Source organism: Bubalus kerabau, chromosome X (genome assembly GCF_029407905.1).
Source record: "Bubalus kerabau isolate K-KA32 ecotype Philippines breed swamp buffalo chromosome X, PCC_UOA_SB_1v2, whole genome shotgun sequence".
In the NCBI taxonomy this organism is placed as follows: Eukaryota; Metazoa; Chordata; class Mammalia; order Artiodactyla; family Bovidae; genus Bubalus; species Bubalus kerabau.
In genome coordinates this window covers 43870172-43887767 of record NC_073647.1, presented here as the reverse complement: position 1 = coordinate 43887767, position 17596 = coordinate 43870172, and the positions used below count along the sequence as shown (strand labels likewise).

At 43.0% G+C, this 17596-nt stretch overlaps 1 protein-coding gene across 10 annotated transcripts in view; it reads right to left on the bottom strand.

Moving 5' to 3' along the window:
• MTM1 (myotubularin 1) overlaps positions 1-17596 on the bottom strand; it is a 95911-nt gene that overhangs the window by 25758 nt on the left and 52557 nt on the right. For all 10 annotated transcript variants that reach the window (XM_055563455.1, XM_055563453.1, XM_055563463.1 and 7 more), the window contains one exon: positions 1436-1519. In XM_055563455.1, the coding sequence (XP_055419430.1) occupies positions 1436-1519 (84 nt within the window). The remainder of the gene's footprint in view (positions 1-1435; positions 1520-17596) is intronic.

The following is a 17596-nucleotide window of genomic DNA, read 5'->3' as shown; positions in this document are numbered from 1 at the left end:
TGGGGACAAGATCCAGAGGTGCTGGAATAACTCCCTCCCCACACTCACAAATACAGAAGTACACACAGAAAAGTGAGCCATGTGGGGGCTTGTTTTGGGAACAAGCATTGTACCTTGTCTTTAGGTCTGACCCCATAGAGTCCAGACAAAGCAGATGAGTCTGATGTCAAGTCCAATTAGAGAGTTACAAGTCCCATCAGAAAGGTATAAGAAAAAAAGATGGAATATAATGGCAGTCTAGAACAAAATACCTTCAATAGTTCATATATGCATGCAAGCTTAAAAACAGGAACTGTTTTGTTTCAAGCTAGAAGCTTTGACCTACAAAATAAGTCTTAATACTGTCAATAATACTTCAAAATTAAGGTGCAAATAGTTTAATGTATAACACTACAGAGGTCTCCAAAACATGCAAGATGTTTCAGTGGTCCTTCTTCTGCCTCCATATATAACCCAGAAGACAGGTTATTAATGAGAGGTACACACAGCCTTTGAAAATGAAATAGTCTAAAGCTAGCAACAAGGCATACTACTTCATATATGTGCTCCAGAGATAAATTTCCACACCTGCATGTCTGAGCAAGACTAAACATGGAACTCAGCCAAGAGGCCTCATAGTGGAAGTGGTGGCTTAAAGGTTCTCAAGTCTAGTGTTTCACACTTTGACTTTACATTCACTGGGCTTGATTTGATTCTCAAACCTAATTCGACAAAACTTCCCAATTATTTTACAAGCTTTATAGAATGAGATTTAGGAAAAATCTCATCACAAAACTCCTAGCTGTCCCATGATTTGGTTATAGCAGGGGTCAAAGTGCAGCTCTTGTTCCATAAGAGGCATGGGAATCTTCTTAAAAATGCCAGGAGACCTTCGCCTCTAAACAGCAACAATACTCGTAGCCTCCTACTTTATTGTTGCAAGTAAATATGCACATGGGTAAAGTTTACTAAGAAAGAAGTAAAGGCAGTCCTCATACACACTCATCAAAGCTTGCCTGGAAAAGTCATCATTCTAATTCATTTGAATCTCTAAGCCAAAATGAATATAACTGAAATCTAACTGCCAGTAATAGTTAAGCTCCCAAACACATAAATACACTGTGACATCAATTCCTGAGTAGTAAGATATAGAAGCTTGGCTTTTCTAGACTCTGAGTATTTGATTCATTTCGTGGACAACATATAATGGATGTTCTTCGTGTAGTGGGAAGAAAACGAAGTTACCCATGCAACCGTCAATGCAGCTTGAACATGGCCCTGTAAGAGCTTGTAGGCTTCACAATACTAGACAGACAGAATAAGCCATGTTATACTACTGCTAGGAAAAAAGTATTTAGCAAGGGTGTTACTGATTCTCAAAGAGCATGACCAAAGGCATATATCCTCAGCAGGCACATTTGAGATTCCTCACGTGGCACAGTATCTACTGACTTACCTGCCTTCTGTATTCTTCAACTGGATTATAAACGGTCCATCCATCCACGTTAAACTTTTCTTCATTCAAAAATGCAAATATTGGCTAGAAAAGGCAAAAAAAAAAAAACACCAGAATGTCAACTTCGGTGTAAAGGAACTAATACTCTACTAATACCACAACCTTAGATTTTTATTTTATTTTTTACCAGATTTGCCTACAATGAAATAACAACCTAATACTTTTTCTTGTCAGTTTTTTAAAACATTTATTTATTTTAATTGGAGGATAATTACTTTATGATATTGTGATAGGTTTTGCCATACATCAATATGAATTGCCCATTAAGCCAGAAATAACAGTGGCAAATTCAGACTAGACTTATGCTACCCTCTATCTTGATTAACCATTACTTTTGAGACCACAGTTTTCTATGACTACAAACATGACTTTTTCTTTTAGTTTTTTTTTATTAATTTATTTATTTTAATTAGAGGCTAATTACTTTATAATAAACATGACTTTTGGTGGTTTGTTTTTAAAGTGCTGTTGCACAAAAATCAGACTTCCAGACCCAAAAACACCCATCAATTTTAAGCAGTATTAGCAATCGATCAGGTAAAAGACACTTAAAAAAAAAAAGAAAGAAGAAGAAAATCCAGCAATGATTAGTAAACAATGCCACTGTCTCAAAAAGGACCAGTGATGCATTAATCTATTTAAAAAGAGACAGACCATTAGGAAAATTCTTAAAAGAAAGAGACAGAACATTAGGAAAATTCTTAATTAACTTCTCTGTGAGTTCTGAATCAATGCCCTGATCTCTGAAACGACACTCATCTCTTCTCTATGCTCATTCTCAAGGTGACATTAAGGAACTTCATGACTTCAAATGCCATCCATACCCTGGTGATTCCTAAATATCTATCACTCTGCAGCCCCACCGTGATCTTCAGACTTGGCCACACAATTGACCACACCACGGCTAGAGGACTGGGATGTTCACAACTCCCACCCAATCCTGCTCCTCCCAGTCTCCCCATTTCAGCAGATGCCAGCCCCATCCTTCGCACCTTGGCTTATCCTTATCACTTCACTGCTAGCACCCTGGTTTAAGGCTCTGCCACTTCCACTTGGATTATTATAATAATGCCTCCTAACTCTGCTTTCATCTTTACACCTAAAGTCAGAGTAGTAGTGGCACAACCTAAGTCAGCTCAAATCCTTCCCCTGCCCCCAAATCCTCCTGTGGGAGCTTTTCATCTCACTTTGGGTAAAAGTGGAAGTACTTGCAATGGCCCCCATGGCCTTCGCCATCTGGCCACCTCTCCCACAATGTCTCTGCTCCTGTGCTTCATCAGTCTGCTCCAGCCATGCTGGCTTTTAGTGCTGCTCCCCAAGAGCACTAAGCACATACCAATCTCAGGGCCTTTGCACCTGCTGTTCCAGTTGTCTGGAATCCTTGCCCTCATGGTTTCCTCCCTTATTTCTTTCACATCTCTGCTCAAATGTAACCTTAATCAATGAGCCTTTCTCTAAAACTCTACAGAAAAACAACACACACCCCCCGTCAACAGCACCCCTCATCCTCCTTCCCATTTTATTTCTCTCTGTCACTCGCTTTAGAAGAAAACCTAGAATCTGCTTTCCTGAAATAAGTTCCTGATTTCAACATGGTTTTTGTTCATTTTTTTTTTCTGGTTTTTACTTATTTGCATCTTTCCCATGAAGCTTAAGCAGCATTTTCAATGTAACTTACTACTTCTCAACCACTAAAAATAAGCCAACTCTTTCTTTGCTTCCAATATGCTCTTGCATCTTATATTAAAATTACTGATAAGTGTAAGGTAAGTATACAAAATTGTTGTCATCAGAAGCTATTTCCATAGCTTCTTTTATAAGTCATATAAGAGAACTGTCTGTATCATATGGTAATGATACAGTGTCCTCAAGGTAGCACAACCTATCAGGTGGCCTTTCTCATGAAATAGCTCTAGAATAACACGTCACAGTCTGAGTGATGTCTAGATATATAGGACAAGTCCATGACTGGCATCCTTGACTCAGGAAACGTGCCTATGGGAACTCTGTGATGACACTTGATGCTAAGAGCCACACTTGGACCTCAAACATTTCAGGCAAGTTTATGAATCAAATAACAGCAAGATATTTCTTGCCATGAAATACAAAGCAACACATCTAACACTGAACTGGAGCTTAAGGTGGAAAAGAACAGATGTTCAGGCCAATATTTTAACTATCCAAATAAATTAGCTTACAATTACAAGAAAATACCTTTTTAATGTATTACTTGCTAGTTTAAATAGGAAAATACGATGTGAACACTGAGCTGTCACTAACTCTTGGCTCTACTGAAGTAAGCATCCTATAAGAAGCAACGCTGACATTTTCTAAAGTTGAATGTACAGGAATTACTTCCCAGATATTTTAATTTCTACCCTTTTCCCCCCTTAAAGATTAAGATAAGAGAACAAAGCAAGAGTTTAAAAACACAAGCTCTCAATAGAGTAACATAAAGGTGGATTATTACCAAAAAACTAAGACTACTAAGCATTAAAGCAAGGACAACATCACCCATTCATCTTTGCCTCATTATCAAAAAGTACAGAATTCCCTACAAGTGATTACTTGTTACAAGGCTAATTACAGCTCCTGCATGAAAATGCTAAAACGTAAAGTTAGCAGCTTACGTTTCTTGAGGATTTTACCTGTCATTTATTTTCCCTTATAGACATGTAGTTTTTAAGGCTTTGAGTCTCTGAGAATTTGATTTGCAGGTTGCCATTTTCCACAGTGATTCCTACCTACAGCCCTGGGTCAGGCTGGGACACTGTTTGGGAAACATGAGTCCCATGGCGGGAACCACTTCTAGAGACTGTCCCTCGTGGGAACGCACAGGGAGTCAGGTTCAAGGATGGTGATGACGTGCCCTCGGTGACCCTGTCCCTGCACCCATCTTGCTTCCCAAGAAGGATTCAATCCCAGCTCAGGGAGTGGGTAGGGGGTTCAGAGATGGGGTTGGGGTTTCCCCAATGTGTCAGGCACTGCCTGGGCCCCAGCTCACTCCACTGAATCAAGACCCTCTGGGGGAGGGTGGTAATGGCCTGATCCTGAAGGGCCATGGATACACCAGAACACTAGGAATCTTTCTGAGGTCTCTGTGTGCTCAGCCTATTTGAGGGGCTGCCTGACTTTTTTCTTTTTTTAAGTGATTTTTGAAATAATTATAGATTGACAAGAAATTGCAGAGAAAGTATACCTTTACCCAGGTAAAGTATGCCCTTTACCCAGCCTTCCACACGTGAGCATCCTGCATAACCAGAGCCCAGTATCAAAGTTGGGCAACTGACATCAGAAAACAGACACTCTCAAGTGCTCACCCCTGGCTTCACGTGAGCATGTCTTCCTTTATTCGGCTCTGTATGAATATTTGGGCATTTCACCAATTCAGATTCCTACTAGTCAAGAAATACCAGGCATGGAGACTTAAAAAATAAAAAAAAAGCAATGTTGTGCATTTTTCCAGGATTAAAAATAGTACAATGTAACATTTGAAAAATGTTAAAGGACAAAGTTGAGATGAAAATCTCCAATTTCACACTGGGGAAGACAACTCTGACAAAGAGAATGTAACTTGTCTTTTTAATTTAGCTCCGTTTATCACTGTTGTGTCTTGTGGGAGCAAAAATCTGAAATGACAGCAGATTTTAGCTTTCACTTAATTAGCCATCATTTTAAAATGGCACTTATATAAAGATGCACTGACTCGCTTTAAACATCTAGATTGGATTTATTGTTATTGAGTAGATTCTATAAACACTGAGTGATTCATGAGCTTCCTTCTTTGAGGAGGGAGAACTGTGTCACTGAGTTAGGATTCCTAGATCTCTCGAAGAACCCTCACAGACAGCCAAAGCCTTGTTGTGCTGCCTCTCAGAACTGGATTTTTGAGTGTCAGATTTATAAAAAGTAAATACCACTGAAGAGGGAGACAGTTACAGAAGAAAACAATTTTCACACTATTCAAGGAAGTAAATCGATAAGCTCTGTAAGATATAATAGAGCTTTCAAATGATGCTGTCACCACACAAAGCATGGCCATCAGTGGACACGATTCACTGCATGTCTGAGACCTAGCTTTAAAAATTCAGGAAACCAGTCACTAACTCTTTCGGGATAGAATTCTGCAATGTTTGAACAAGAATCTGAGGCATTTTTTCATAATTTGATTTCAAAATTGAAGACATTAGCCTTTTTCAAAGTTTCCATCTACCACTGAAGGGTGCAGCAATGTAAAATTATCTCAAGAAACAAGACCACTTCGTATAAGAACAATAATGCTTTCATTCAAGTTAGGAGGAAAAGTCTAAAATTTTAAGGAAGAACGATAGGAGGTGCTGAAACTTGGCAAAGTTGATAATTCTAAGCAATGGCTTCATGCTTGATACAGCTTTCAGCCTTTTACTATGACTTGACATAGTAAGAATTTGTACAACTGCATCAAAAGTAATTTCATCCAAAAGTCTAGCAAAAGTCTCATAGGTCAAAAAGCAACCTGTGCATGAATTACCATTGCTACTTCTGTTTGCATAAAGAATTCTCCTAGTTCTACCACTATCCTTTTCCCTGGAGAAAATGGCTTTAATATTCTTGAGTCACCCTTACCTTCATTTATAAATGTACATATTCGCTTATTCAGGAAAGGACTACAAAAGTGCACTTGAAATGTCATTTCAATCATTTTAGAAAAAGAACACTCTTTACTCTTTGTCAAAATCATTTAAGGCTGACATTTCTCAGGGTTCATATGTGACATCACTTTTCACTGTAATTCTCTCTCCTGATAACTTTGGCCACGTTAATGAAAATGCCAATGATCAAATCCAGGTCTACCAAATAAACCTCTCCCCAGGCCAAAGCTTCAGATCTACGTAGCCCCTGGCCTCCCACATACCCACACCTGGTTGTCCCCTAAAACCTGTGACTCAGCACAGCCAAAACAAACTTGTCTTCTCTTCTTTATTCTGTTCCTATGTTGCCCATCTTGACCACTGGCCCCACCATCAACCTGTTTACCCAGGTTGGATTCATCCCTATCATCCCATATCCCCTCATAACTATAACTGGTCAATCAACAAATTCTACTGATCTGATCTTGATCTTTCTCAAGTCCGTTCTCTACTGCCCCTCTCCACTGTCCCATTTTAAGGACTCATTATCACATACCGAGGGGCAAACAATTAGAAATGATGTCAATATCCATCAACAGAGGATTAAATAAAGTATGAGACAGTAAACAGTATTAACAGAGTGAAGAAGCCCACTTGGTAGGTAGTATGTATTGGTAAATTTAGAAAGCAAGCTACAGAGGTGCATATGTAGCATATTCCATTAGGGTCAAAGGAGGAAGGAATATAAATAATGAACTGCCTGCATAGGTTACTATCACTGGGTGGATAGCAATACGCTGAGAATGCTGGCTAAAGGGTGCTGGGAGGGAGATATTTTTACTATTTTTACTGCTGTAGTTAGTTCACTCTACTATAAGAAGATACCTGGCTTAGAAGAACAAACTATCTCTCACAGCTCTGGAGGCTGAGAAGTCTGAGGTCAAGGAGCCAGCATGGTCTAATTCTGTTGAGATCCACCTCCTGGTTTATAGAGGATGGCCTTCTTGCTGTACTGCACATGGTGGAGATGTGAAGTCTGGCCTCTTTTTAGAAGGGCACTAATCCCATCATGGGACACCACCCCCATGACTGTATCTAAAGCTAATCACCTCCCATTGCCCTGAGGGCTAGAGCTTCAACAGAAAATTTGTGGGGACACAAACATTCAGTTCTTTAATCTTTCCTTACTTTTCAACCATGCATACATTAGTCATTAAAAAAAATTCAACATAAATGCTTGCTGAATCAAAGCCCTTTCTAAACAGGATATTCTTATAGGTCACTTGGTGGCTGCCAGCTCCTGTTCATTCATTCCACTGACATTATTAGATACATTTAAGAAACATTTACTTAGCAGACACTATCTCTTGTGAACAAGGTATTAAGCAGATAAAAAGAGAGTAAGACACCACTACTGTCTTTAAAGAGTTAGAAATCCTCTGAAGGAGAGAGATGAAGAGGGAGCAGCTACTGTTCATGTAAAGAGGAGCAGGTTAAGTGCCCTGAAAGGTACAGATAAAGTGCCATGTGATGCCAGGGAATGCCAGAGTTACTTCTGGACAGACAGGCCTGGAGGGGTGCTAGTGGCATGGGAGATCACCTGGAAGGGTAAGATGACTTTGGACACGGTAACCGTGACGATCACAAAAAAGTCAAAAGTGGAAGAAAACACGAGGCCATCAGCAAACACCTCGGTCTGGTAGCCAGCCCGCAGGTGGGTAGAAAAACAGGAGACCATGGAGACATGTGGCTGCATGGTGGAAAGAACAGAGGTTTGCATTTACACTGACAGGGAGGGACGAGAGGCTGACGTTTCAGAGGTGAAGGGGTGAGATAGTCTGAGCTGCCTCCCAGGGGCAGCAACCTGACAGACAGCATGTGTAGTGTGGGCTGGATCAGAAACAGAAGTACAAAAATCAGCAAAAGCACCATCCCCACAGCTCAAAAAAGAAGAGATGGAAACCTGAACTAAGTTGGGCTGGGGACGAACAACACTTGGATTTAGTAAATGTTACAGAAAAGAGAAATCTCCCACTGACCCTGATTTTGGAGGAGGAGGAAGATGGGGAGAAGGAAATGACAGCAACAGAGAAACTGGCAGCTCAAAGGAAGCTTGAGGGGAAAATGAGAGATTAATTTTAAACAAAGGTTTAGGCATCAGCTGAAGTCATGGAGCAGCTAATGGGAAACACAAAGCCATAAAGGCAATGCTGGTCAACACAAGAACAAAAAAGACTGGGGATAGCACAGAGCAAGGATGGACTTTTCTAGAAAACCCATATTTAGATGCCAGAAGCAAGCTGCTGCTGCTGCTAAGTCGCTTCAGTCGTGTCCGACTCTGTGCGACCCCAGAGACGGCAGCCCACCAGGCTCCCCTGTCCCTGGGATTCTCCAGGCAAGAACACTGGAGTGGGTTGCCATTTCCTTCTCCAATGCATGAAAGTGAAAAAATAAAGTGAAGTCGCTCAGTCATGTCCGACTCCTAGCGACCCCATGGACTGCAGCCCACCAGGCCCCTCCGTCCATGGGATTTTCCAGGCAAGAGTACTGGAGTGGGTTGCCATTGCCTTCTCCAAGAAGCAAGCTGAGGAACTAGAAAAGGAGGGCCAGGACATTGAGACCTCAGAAGCCACAGGAGAGGTGTCTGCCAGCGTGATGATCTAGATGCTCTAATTGATACTTCTGCTGACAACATCTAAAACTGCTGGATAAAACAGAAACCCTTTTTAAAAATGCACTCATGAGCCTACAAGGGAAGAAGAGACTCTCAGAAGCCCAAGCCAAACTGTGAATGGAATGCAGAGAACAAGAAGAGTGGGCAGGACTGGTTTCTGTGGCCTCTTCGGCTGCAGGAGATAAGATGTAATGCCCTGGGCTGGCCAAGATGGGTGTCAAACTGGAAACTTCCTTCAATAACACTGTACCCTTAGGGCAAGAACAAACAGGAAACAAGTTCCTGAGACTCAGAGGGAGCTTACCTGTCTAGGTGACCTGTGCTGAGCAAGGGAGCCTACAGCACAGGGCTGCCAAAACTCATATAACTTTCATGGTCCCAAAAACATCCTACAGAGAATTTAATCTGTGAGTGCCCCAGGTTGGGAGTGCCCCCCAAATGCCTGGCAGAAGAAAACGTAAAACTGCCTTCAATCCTGGCCCTGGAGTCTTCCCACAGATAAAGGCCCAAGGAATGAGTCCACAGGCAATCATCACCAACAGCCCAAGAAAGTAGACCCCACAAGCCAGGAGACCAGGCCTGGCTGAAGAGAGAGGTGGTGAATTAAGTGGAAGACCCAGTAGCCCTGACACAAAGGGATGCTGTCAATTCTAACTTGGGACATCTGGTGGATATTTTATAAACATCTATTGCAGCTATTCAATTAAAAAAAAAAACAAAACCTTTGAATGATGGTGTGGTGGAAGAGGCCAAGGTCTTACAGACTACCAAGTAGGAGAACTTGTTGGGCCTGGAATCACTTTCAAAACAACAGTTTCGATGAACTTATTTGCAGGGCAGCAATGGAGATGCAGACATAGAGAACAGACTTGTGGGCACAGTGGGGAAAGGAGAGAGAGGGACAACTGGAGAGAGTAGCATCGAAACATATACATTACCAAATGTAAAATAGATAGTGGGAATTCACTGTATGACTTAGGGAACTCAAACTAGTGCTCTGTGACAACCTAGAGGGGAGGGATGTGGTAGGAGGTGGGAGGAAGGTTCAAGACGGAGGGGATATATGTGTACCTATGGCTGACTCATGTTGATGTATGGTGGAAACCAACACGACATTTAAAAAACTTTTTTTTAATTTTAATTGGAGGCTAATTACTTTACAATATTGTAGTGGTTTTGCCATACATTCACATGAATCAGCAATGGGTGTACATGTGTTTCCCCATTCTGACCCTCCCTCCCACCTCTCTCCCCATCCCATCCCTCAGAGTCATCCCAGTGCACCAGCCCTGAGCACCCTGCCTCATGCATTGAACCTGGACTGGCGATCTATTTCACATATGATAATATACATGTTTCAATGCTATTCTCTCAAATCATCCCACCCTCGCCTTCTCCCACAGAGTCCAACAGACTGTTCTTTACATCTGTGTCTCTTTTGCTGTCTCGCATAGAGGGTCATCGTTACCATCTTTCTAAATTCCATATATATGCATTAATATACTGTATTAGTGTTTTTCTTTCTGACTTACTTCACTCTGTATAATAGGCTCCAGTTTCATCCACCTCATTAGAATTGATTCAAATGCATTATTTTTAATGGCTGAGTAATACTCCATTGTGTATATGTATCACTGCTTTCTTATCCATTCGTCAGCTGATGGACATCTAGGTTGCTTCTATGTCCTGGCTATTATAAACAGTGCTGTGATGAACATTGGGGTACACGTGTCTCTTCAATTCTGGTTTCCTCAGTGTGTATGCCCAGCAGTGGGACTGCTGGGTCGTATGGCAGTTCTATTTCCAGTTTTTTAAGGAATCTCCACACTGTTCTCCATAGTGGCTGTACTAGTTTGCATTCCCACCAACAGTGTAAGAGGGTTCCCTTTTCTCCTCACCCTCTCCAGCATTTATTGCTTGTAGACTTTTGGATCGCAGCCATTCTGACCAGTGTGAGATGGTACCTCATTGTGGTTTTGATTTGCATTTCTCTGGTAATGAGTGATGTTGAGCATCTTTTCATGTGTTTGTTACCCATCTGTATGTTTTCTTTGGAGAACTGTCTGCTTAGTTCTTTGGCCCATTTTTTGATTGGGTCATTTATTTTTCTGGATTTGAGCTGCAGCAGTTGCTTGTATATTTTTGAAATTAATTCTTTGTCAGTTGCTTCATTTGCTCTTATTTTCTCCCATTCTGAAGGCTGTCTTTTCACCTTGCTTATAGTTTTCTTCATTGTGCAAAAGCTTTTAAGTTTAATTAGGTCCCATTTGTTTATTTTTGCTTTTATTTCCATTACTCTGGGAGGTGGGTCCTAGAGGATCCTGCTATGATTTATGTCAGAGAGTGTTTTGCCTATGCTTTCCTCTAGGAGTTTTATAGTTTCTGGTCTTACATTTAGATCTTTAATCCATTTTAAGTTTATTTTTGTGTATGGTGTTAAAGTGTTCTAGTTTCATTCTTTTACAAGTGGTTGACCAGTTTTTCCAGTACCACTTGTTAAAGAGATTAATTGTATATACTTGCCTCCTTTGTCAAAGACAGGGTGTCCATAGGTGCATGGATTTATCTCTGGGCTTTCTATTTCATTCCATTGATCTATGTTTCTGTCTTTGTGCCAGTACCATACTGTCTCAACACGGCATGTAAAGCAATTATCCTCTAATTAAAAATTAATTAAAAGAAAACAACCCTCCCCCCCCCAAAAAAAAACAACAGTTCTCCCCAAGTTGCAAGGCAGGGAGTGGAAGGGAGGATGTGAGGACCAGCGGTGAGCACTGTGCTTCTGGACATGGAGGGTGGCACGGGGAAGCGGAGGGCAGTCCAGCTGGGACCACAGTCCCCAGAGATGGGCACAGGGAGGATGGCCGGGCATGTCTGAAGACCAGGGGAGAGGGCAGCGGAGAGAGACAGAAAGAAGACAGAGGGCAAAGTCTTGCAGGATGCAGGAAGGGAGGAGCTTTAAAAGCATGATTAGACCCTCTATGAGCCAAGTTTACTGTTTATTTAAGAAAAAAAAAATGTCCTGGTCAGAAAAAGAGATGGAGAACTAAGCCACCCTTGGGTCTCAGGCCGCATCCAGGCTAAGAGGTGAGTGCACATGTGTAGCTTCTCATTCAATTCCCGGGTGAAAATGAGCTTCTGGTTGTTGGCTATTAATCTGTAATCAGCCTAGAAAGGAAGAGTCTGCTCCATTTTAGTCTGGTTTACAACCTCAAAGCACAGAAAAAGTACCCCAGGTCGTTCATTCTGGGTTCGTAGGGTCAAAAAAGAGGTGTATCCTCCCAGCCCCGTGTCGTATCCTTTATGAAATTATTTTGGTAGGCAAGCAGCATGAGAAGTACCATGAGAACACAAGGGGAAATGGCTCTGCTCAGACCACACGGCAGGGCAGGCTGGGGTTCAGTGAAGCCAGGAAGAAAGACAAGGGCCCTGCTCGCTGCTCTCCACAGAAAAAGGCCTTGGAACCTGCAGCATCTCTCTTGGGGTCAGAGCCAGTGGATCTTCTCCCCTGGGCCCAAAAGATGGTCAAATTTACTAAAGCAAACACCAGAAGACTTTACAAGTCTCTGACTGCCAATCAGCTCACAGAAGAACAAAAAATAGGAAATACGGCAATACTGCAGAGCCGAATCCAGAAAGGGGGCAAGTGCAGAGACACAAACCTGAGTGAGCCATGCTACTCCGCAAGCAGGGTCACAGGTGGAAAGAACAGAAAACAACTTCTGAAGAGCTCTGTGTATTACCTGGCACCGCTGCCCATACATCCCATTTCTACTTAAGATGCTTTTTGGCTTTCACACTCTCAAATAGAAGACTTTCAACTAATCCTTTGGCAAGGTACAAGCCTCAGTTGGTTACTGAGACTACTAACTGTTACGTGTGGAGCATCTTTCTTTTAAAGGGCTTAAAGTGTCCCACATATGATCACAATGACTTTTTTCATATTCTTGGGAAGAGTGGGTCAGAGTAATCATCCTTATTCTCTCCACCTGCTGGGAAACACGGGGCGCTAAGAACAGAAGCACTGACATTTATTGGGCACTTACTGCGTGCCAGGAGCTCTTGTAAGTACTTTTCATTTAATCCTCACATAACCCCTGTGGGGTGGAGACTGTTATTATCCCCATTAGAGATGAAAATGCTGAAGCACAGAAATATTGTATGATTTTCAAAGTTGCGAAGCAGGTAAAGGACTGAGTTGGATTCAGACATGGAACTCTGGATGCCTGGGCCCCATGCTGGCAACCACCCTGCAGAAAGGACCTGCGAATGACTCCTCCCACTACTGAGCTTCCCCAATCCAGGCCACTGGGAGCCTGGCAGCTGGGTCTCGGGCTCCATTTCTTCTAGCTCTACATTTCCCTCATGTGAATCTACAGACCATGAGTTTAATCATACACTCAAGCCCTTCATTTAAACAAATGTCAAGAAAATCCACACACACCTAAAGATAAAGATACATTTAAGCAACTGTATTAGTGCATGCTGCTGCTGCCGCCGCCACTAAGTCGCTTCAGTCATGTCCAACTCTGTGAGACCCCATAGACGGCAGCATACCAGGCTCCCCCATCCCTGGGATTCTCCAGGCAAGAACACTGGAGTGGGTTGTCATTTCCTTCTCCAATGCATAAAAGTGAAAAGTGAAAGTGAAGTCACTCAGTCATGTCTGACTCTTAGCGACCCCATGGACTGCAGCCTACCAGGCTCCTCTGTCCATGGGATTTTCCAGGCAAGAGTACTATAGTGGGGTGCCACTGCCTTCTCCTGTATTGGTGCATAAATAAACTTAAAACACAATTTATTCTACATATTCTATCATTATCAAACGTTCTAGACTATGAGTAACAGAAAGCCAGACTTTATACCATGATCCAGACACACACAGATAACAGATAGAGATGCTCTTAATATTTTCATGACTCAATAACAGATTGGGATTCAGAGTTTAAAAAAGAAAAACTCCCATCTAAAATTTGTATTATCTCTGATGATTCCATCTGAGTAAAACAATGAGCAAACAATAAAGGAAATCAATGAAAGAGGATCTTTAGCATTGAACATACCACTCTAACAATTAAACTATTTTTCTGTAGCAGTATCAGGCTCTGGTCATATGTACACCTGCCTTTAAAAAACAACCATGATATCAGAGGCATTGTCACATTTCTTATCATAAAAAGAAATACTAGTTCTATCATTTCCTTAGAACTAGTATTGACTTGCAATATCATTTGAGAAAATGGTACGATTTCTACTGTTTGAAAAGCAAAGCAAAAATAAAACAAGAAAATAAATGTCCCAGTTCAAATAGAAAGTGCAATCTAAACAATTTTCAAGTCTTAATGGATTGACCTAATATAGAACCAATCAAGGTAATGGTTTGGGATCCACTGTGTGTGGCTAAACGGCTCAAGGTCAATTCAAAGTTTCAGTCCCAACTGAACACACTGAACGGTGAAAATACTAATGGGGAAGGACGCAAAAGAGCCAGGGCTGGTGTGAAAGAAAAAATCTCACTCACATGCCACTTGCCTCATGGCTCGATTTGGAACCCAGCTCTCTTGGCCTCCAGACACCATTTCACCGACACAACTGCTACGTTACTTCTGGCATCCAGTGCCAATAACAATCACTGAGATAATCTGCAGCTGCTTTGACAGTTTCAGTAATATTAACAAAGTGCTATTTTTCAAGCAGGGGCCCTTTGTATTGTTCAATGCAATCAGGCTTAGATTACGCTTCCAGGAAATCCCTTTCTGGCACACTCTCGCATTCCCCACTGTGGCAGTTTGGAAACTTTTCTTCCCCTCCTGTCTCAGAGGAATAATTGTCCCTTCTCCTTTCCCAACCTGCCCTGCAAAATGGGCTTCAGCCCATCCCCCCACCCCACCCTGTTTTCTGCTCAGGAAAGGAACCCTCTTCTCTCTTGCTTTCCCCTGCCCACCATCTTCATTCACCTTTTTCAGATTCTCAGGGAAACACGTCTTCCCTCCAGCTGACTGCTACCACTACTTTGTGTTTTGAAACACCCCTTGCTCTCTCTTTAAACCTCCATCAACTGGCTCCCATCCCCACCACTCAGACCACCGCCTGTGATTCATAAAAGTTTAACCAGTGTATGCCTATATTGGACACTGGAGGGGCAGGATGAGAAAGGAGTGTCCCAGCCTCAAGCAATCCACAGTTAGGGGGTCCAGTCCCCAAGGACCTCTTCCTGAGTGTCCTCCCCAGCCCCACAACCTCGCACACCCATCACCACCTTCTCAGAGCTCGCTCTGCCTTTGGCTTCCACAGACCCCAACCTGCAGGCTCTCCCCATCACCTCTCTCACCATCATTCTCCTTGCTGGCTTCTCTGGTACACACCAGAGCTCCTCAACCCAGGACCTACAGGTGAGCTTCCCAGGGGCTCCAAGTCCCCTAAAATTTTACATCCAGTTTTGTACCTAAGTGTGTCTGTCAGTGGAGGAGAAACCCTAACTTGCACCATGTTACCAAAGGAATCCATGACTCCAAACAGATGGAGCACCACTATTCCAGGTCTATACTTCTGGACTCTCTTCTAAGAGGTGGGCCTGCAATTGCTGCTGGAAGCTCTTGTCAAAAGCTACTAACTGGCCCTGCGAGCAAAACAGAATTCCCCATCCTCCTTCCTCGCCCCAGCTCCTACCTGCTTCCCCAAATGAAATCCGTTTTTAACTTCCCTGCCCTGCTATCCGTCAGGCCGCAGACCTCAGAAGGAAGGATGACTCACCCTTCCTCCCGGTTCTCCGAGATCAAACTACCGCCCAAGCATGTGGTCTCCACCTGCACCCCCAGCATCTTGTTTGGTCCTCCCTCTGACCCTACTCCTGGCTTCATTTATTTCAAAACCTTCACTAAGTCTCCGCTACTTCCCAAGGTACAAGCTCCTGAGTCAGCAGATCCCTCCACCTGATGCGCCCAGCTCTTGCCCCCTCCTCCCATCCCATGCTTTCTGGCGACCCTAATAAGCACTCTCCATGCTGCCAACTTACCCTCCCTAGTGCTGAGGGTCAGGATCTTGCCTCTGCCTAAAAAACCACCTCCACCATCCTCGTCCACAGGAAATGACAACCATCCTCAAGGCCCAACCCAAATGACTATCAATTCCACACAGGCTTTTCCAGCTGGATCTGTTCCTTTTCTGGGAATCCCCAGCTGGCTTCCCTGGCCTCTTACGGCACTGGCTGTCGACGAACCTGTATCAGAGACATATGCATTTGTCACATCACTTCCGTCACATCCCCAAATGTAACAGGGTCTCATTCATCCTACTACAACTTCTTGTCATCCACCTTCATGGCTCCCCCAACACAACCCAACACACTACCCTGAAATGAATTTGACTGATGAAATACCTGCACACACTGAATGGAATAGCAGGGGCTAACATTCCAAAGTGAAAGTGAAAGTGAAGTCGCTCAGTCGTGTCGACTCTTTGCAATCCCATGGACTGTCGCCTTTCAGGCTCCTCCGTCCATGGGATTTTCCAGGCAAGAGTGCTGGAGTGGATTGCCATTTCCTTCTCCAGGGGATCTTCCCGACCCAGGAATCGAACCCAGGTCCCCCGCATTGCAGGCAGATGCTTTACCATCTGAGCCACCAGGGAAGCCCCAAGCTATGTCAATAGCTGATCTGTTTTTATCTCTATTTTGTATTGTTTTGGTGAATAGTTTGATTTTCTTTTTTAAGATGACTTTGAGTGGTTAAAACTTAAGAGAATGTAATTTTCCACAACTTTGTATGAGCCATTCAGTTCCCGTTTTTTCCTCCAGTTTTTCACTTTATTGTCTTCCTAAACAAAAAAGTAGGGATGCCTAGCACAGACACAAAAAATAAGGCAAAGCACCCCTCTGGACCACTCCAACGACAGCAACCCAGAATCCTATATCCTCTGATAACACACCCACAATATCCAGAAATCCATCCCAAGTGTCTCCACAGAATGAAATTTTCCTTCACTTTCCTCTGAACCTGTATTCACTTTAAAAAGCCATCATTGTACATCTCCCATGCAGAAGTGATTATGCTGAGGTTAGAGAGATAGATAAAGGCTGATCCCGCCTTGATAAGCTCACAGAATAGGAGGGGGATGGGCAATTACTATATAATTATGACAGAAGCCAGACTGAGGGAGGTAAGTGCTCCAGTAGCAGGACCTACAAAGTCCAAACAAGTGACAGGTGTGATGAACTCCCACCAGGGATCACGCATGATGTGGGAAAGGATCTAGGACTGAGCAAAATGGTGAGGGATGGGCTCTAGAGAGATGAGGGGACCTCAGGTAGAGGGGACCTCAGGTAGAGGGGACGGGGAAACCAAAGACTGAGTTGAGAAAGTTCTATGTATACCAGAGGGGCACAGGGCCATCCTATGTGGTTGGAGTCTAGGGTATAAGCCATGGGAAGTCACTGAACATTTTTTGTGTGAAGAGAGGGACATAAAGTGACATGATCATACAGTACTTTTAAAAAAAGACAGCAGCACAGAGGAGGATGAGTTGGAAGGAAAGTGAGTTGGGAAGCACAGGTAGATGGGAAGAAATATTCGAGAGTTACTCATAAGCAGAACCTGGGCTTCTTCCCTCATGGCTCAGATGGTAAAGAACCCACCTGCAAGGAAGGAGACACAGGTTCGATCCCTGGGTCAGGAAGATCTCCTGGAGAAGGGACTGGCTACCATTCCAGTATTTTGTCTGGAGAATTCCATGGACAGAAGAGCCTGGCGGGCTACAGTCCATGGAGTCGCAAAGAGTCAGACACAACTGAATGATAAGCAGAACCACACAATAATAATA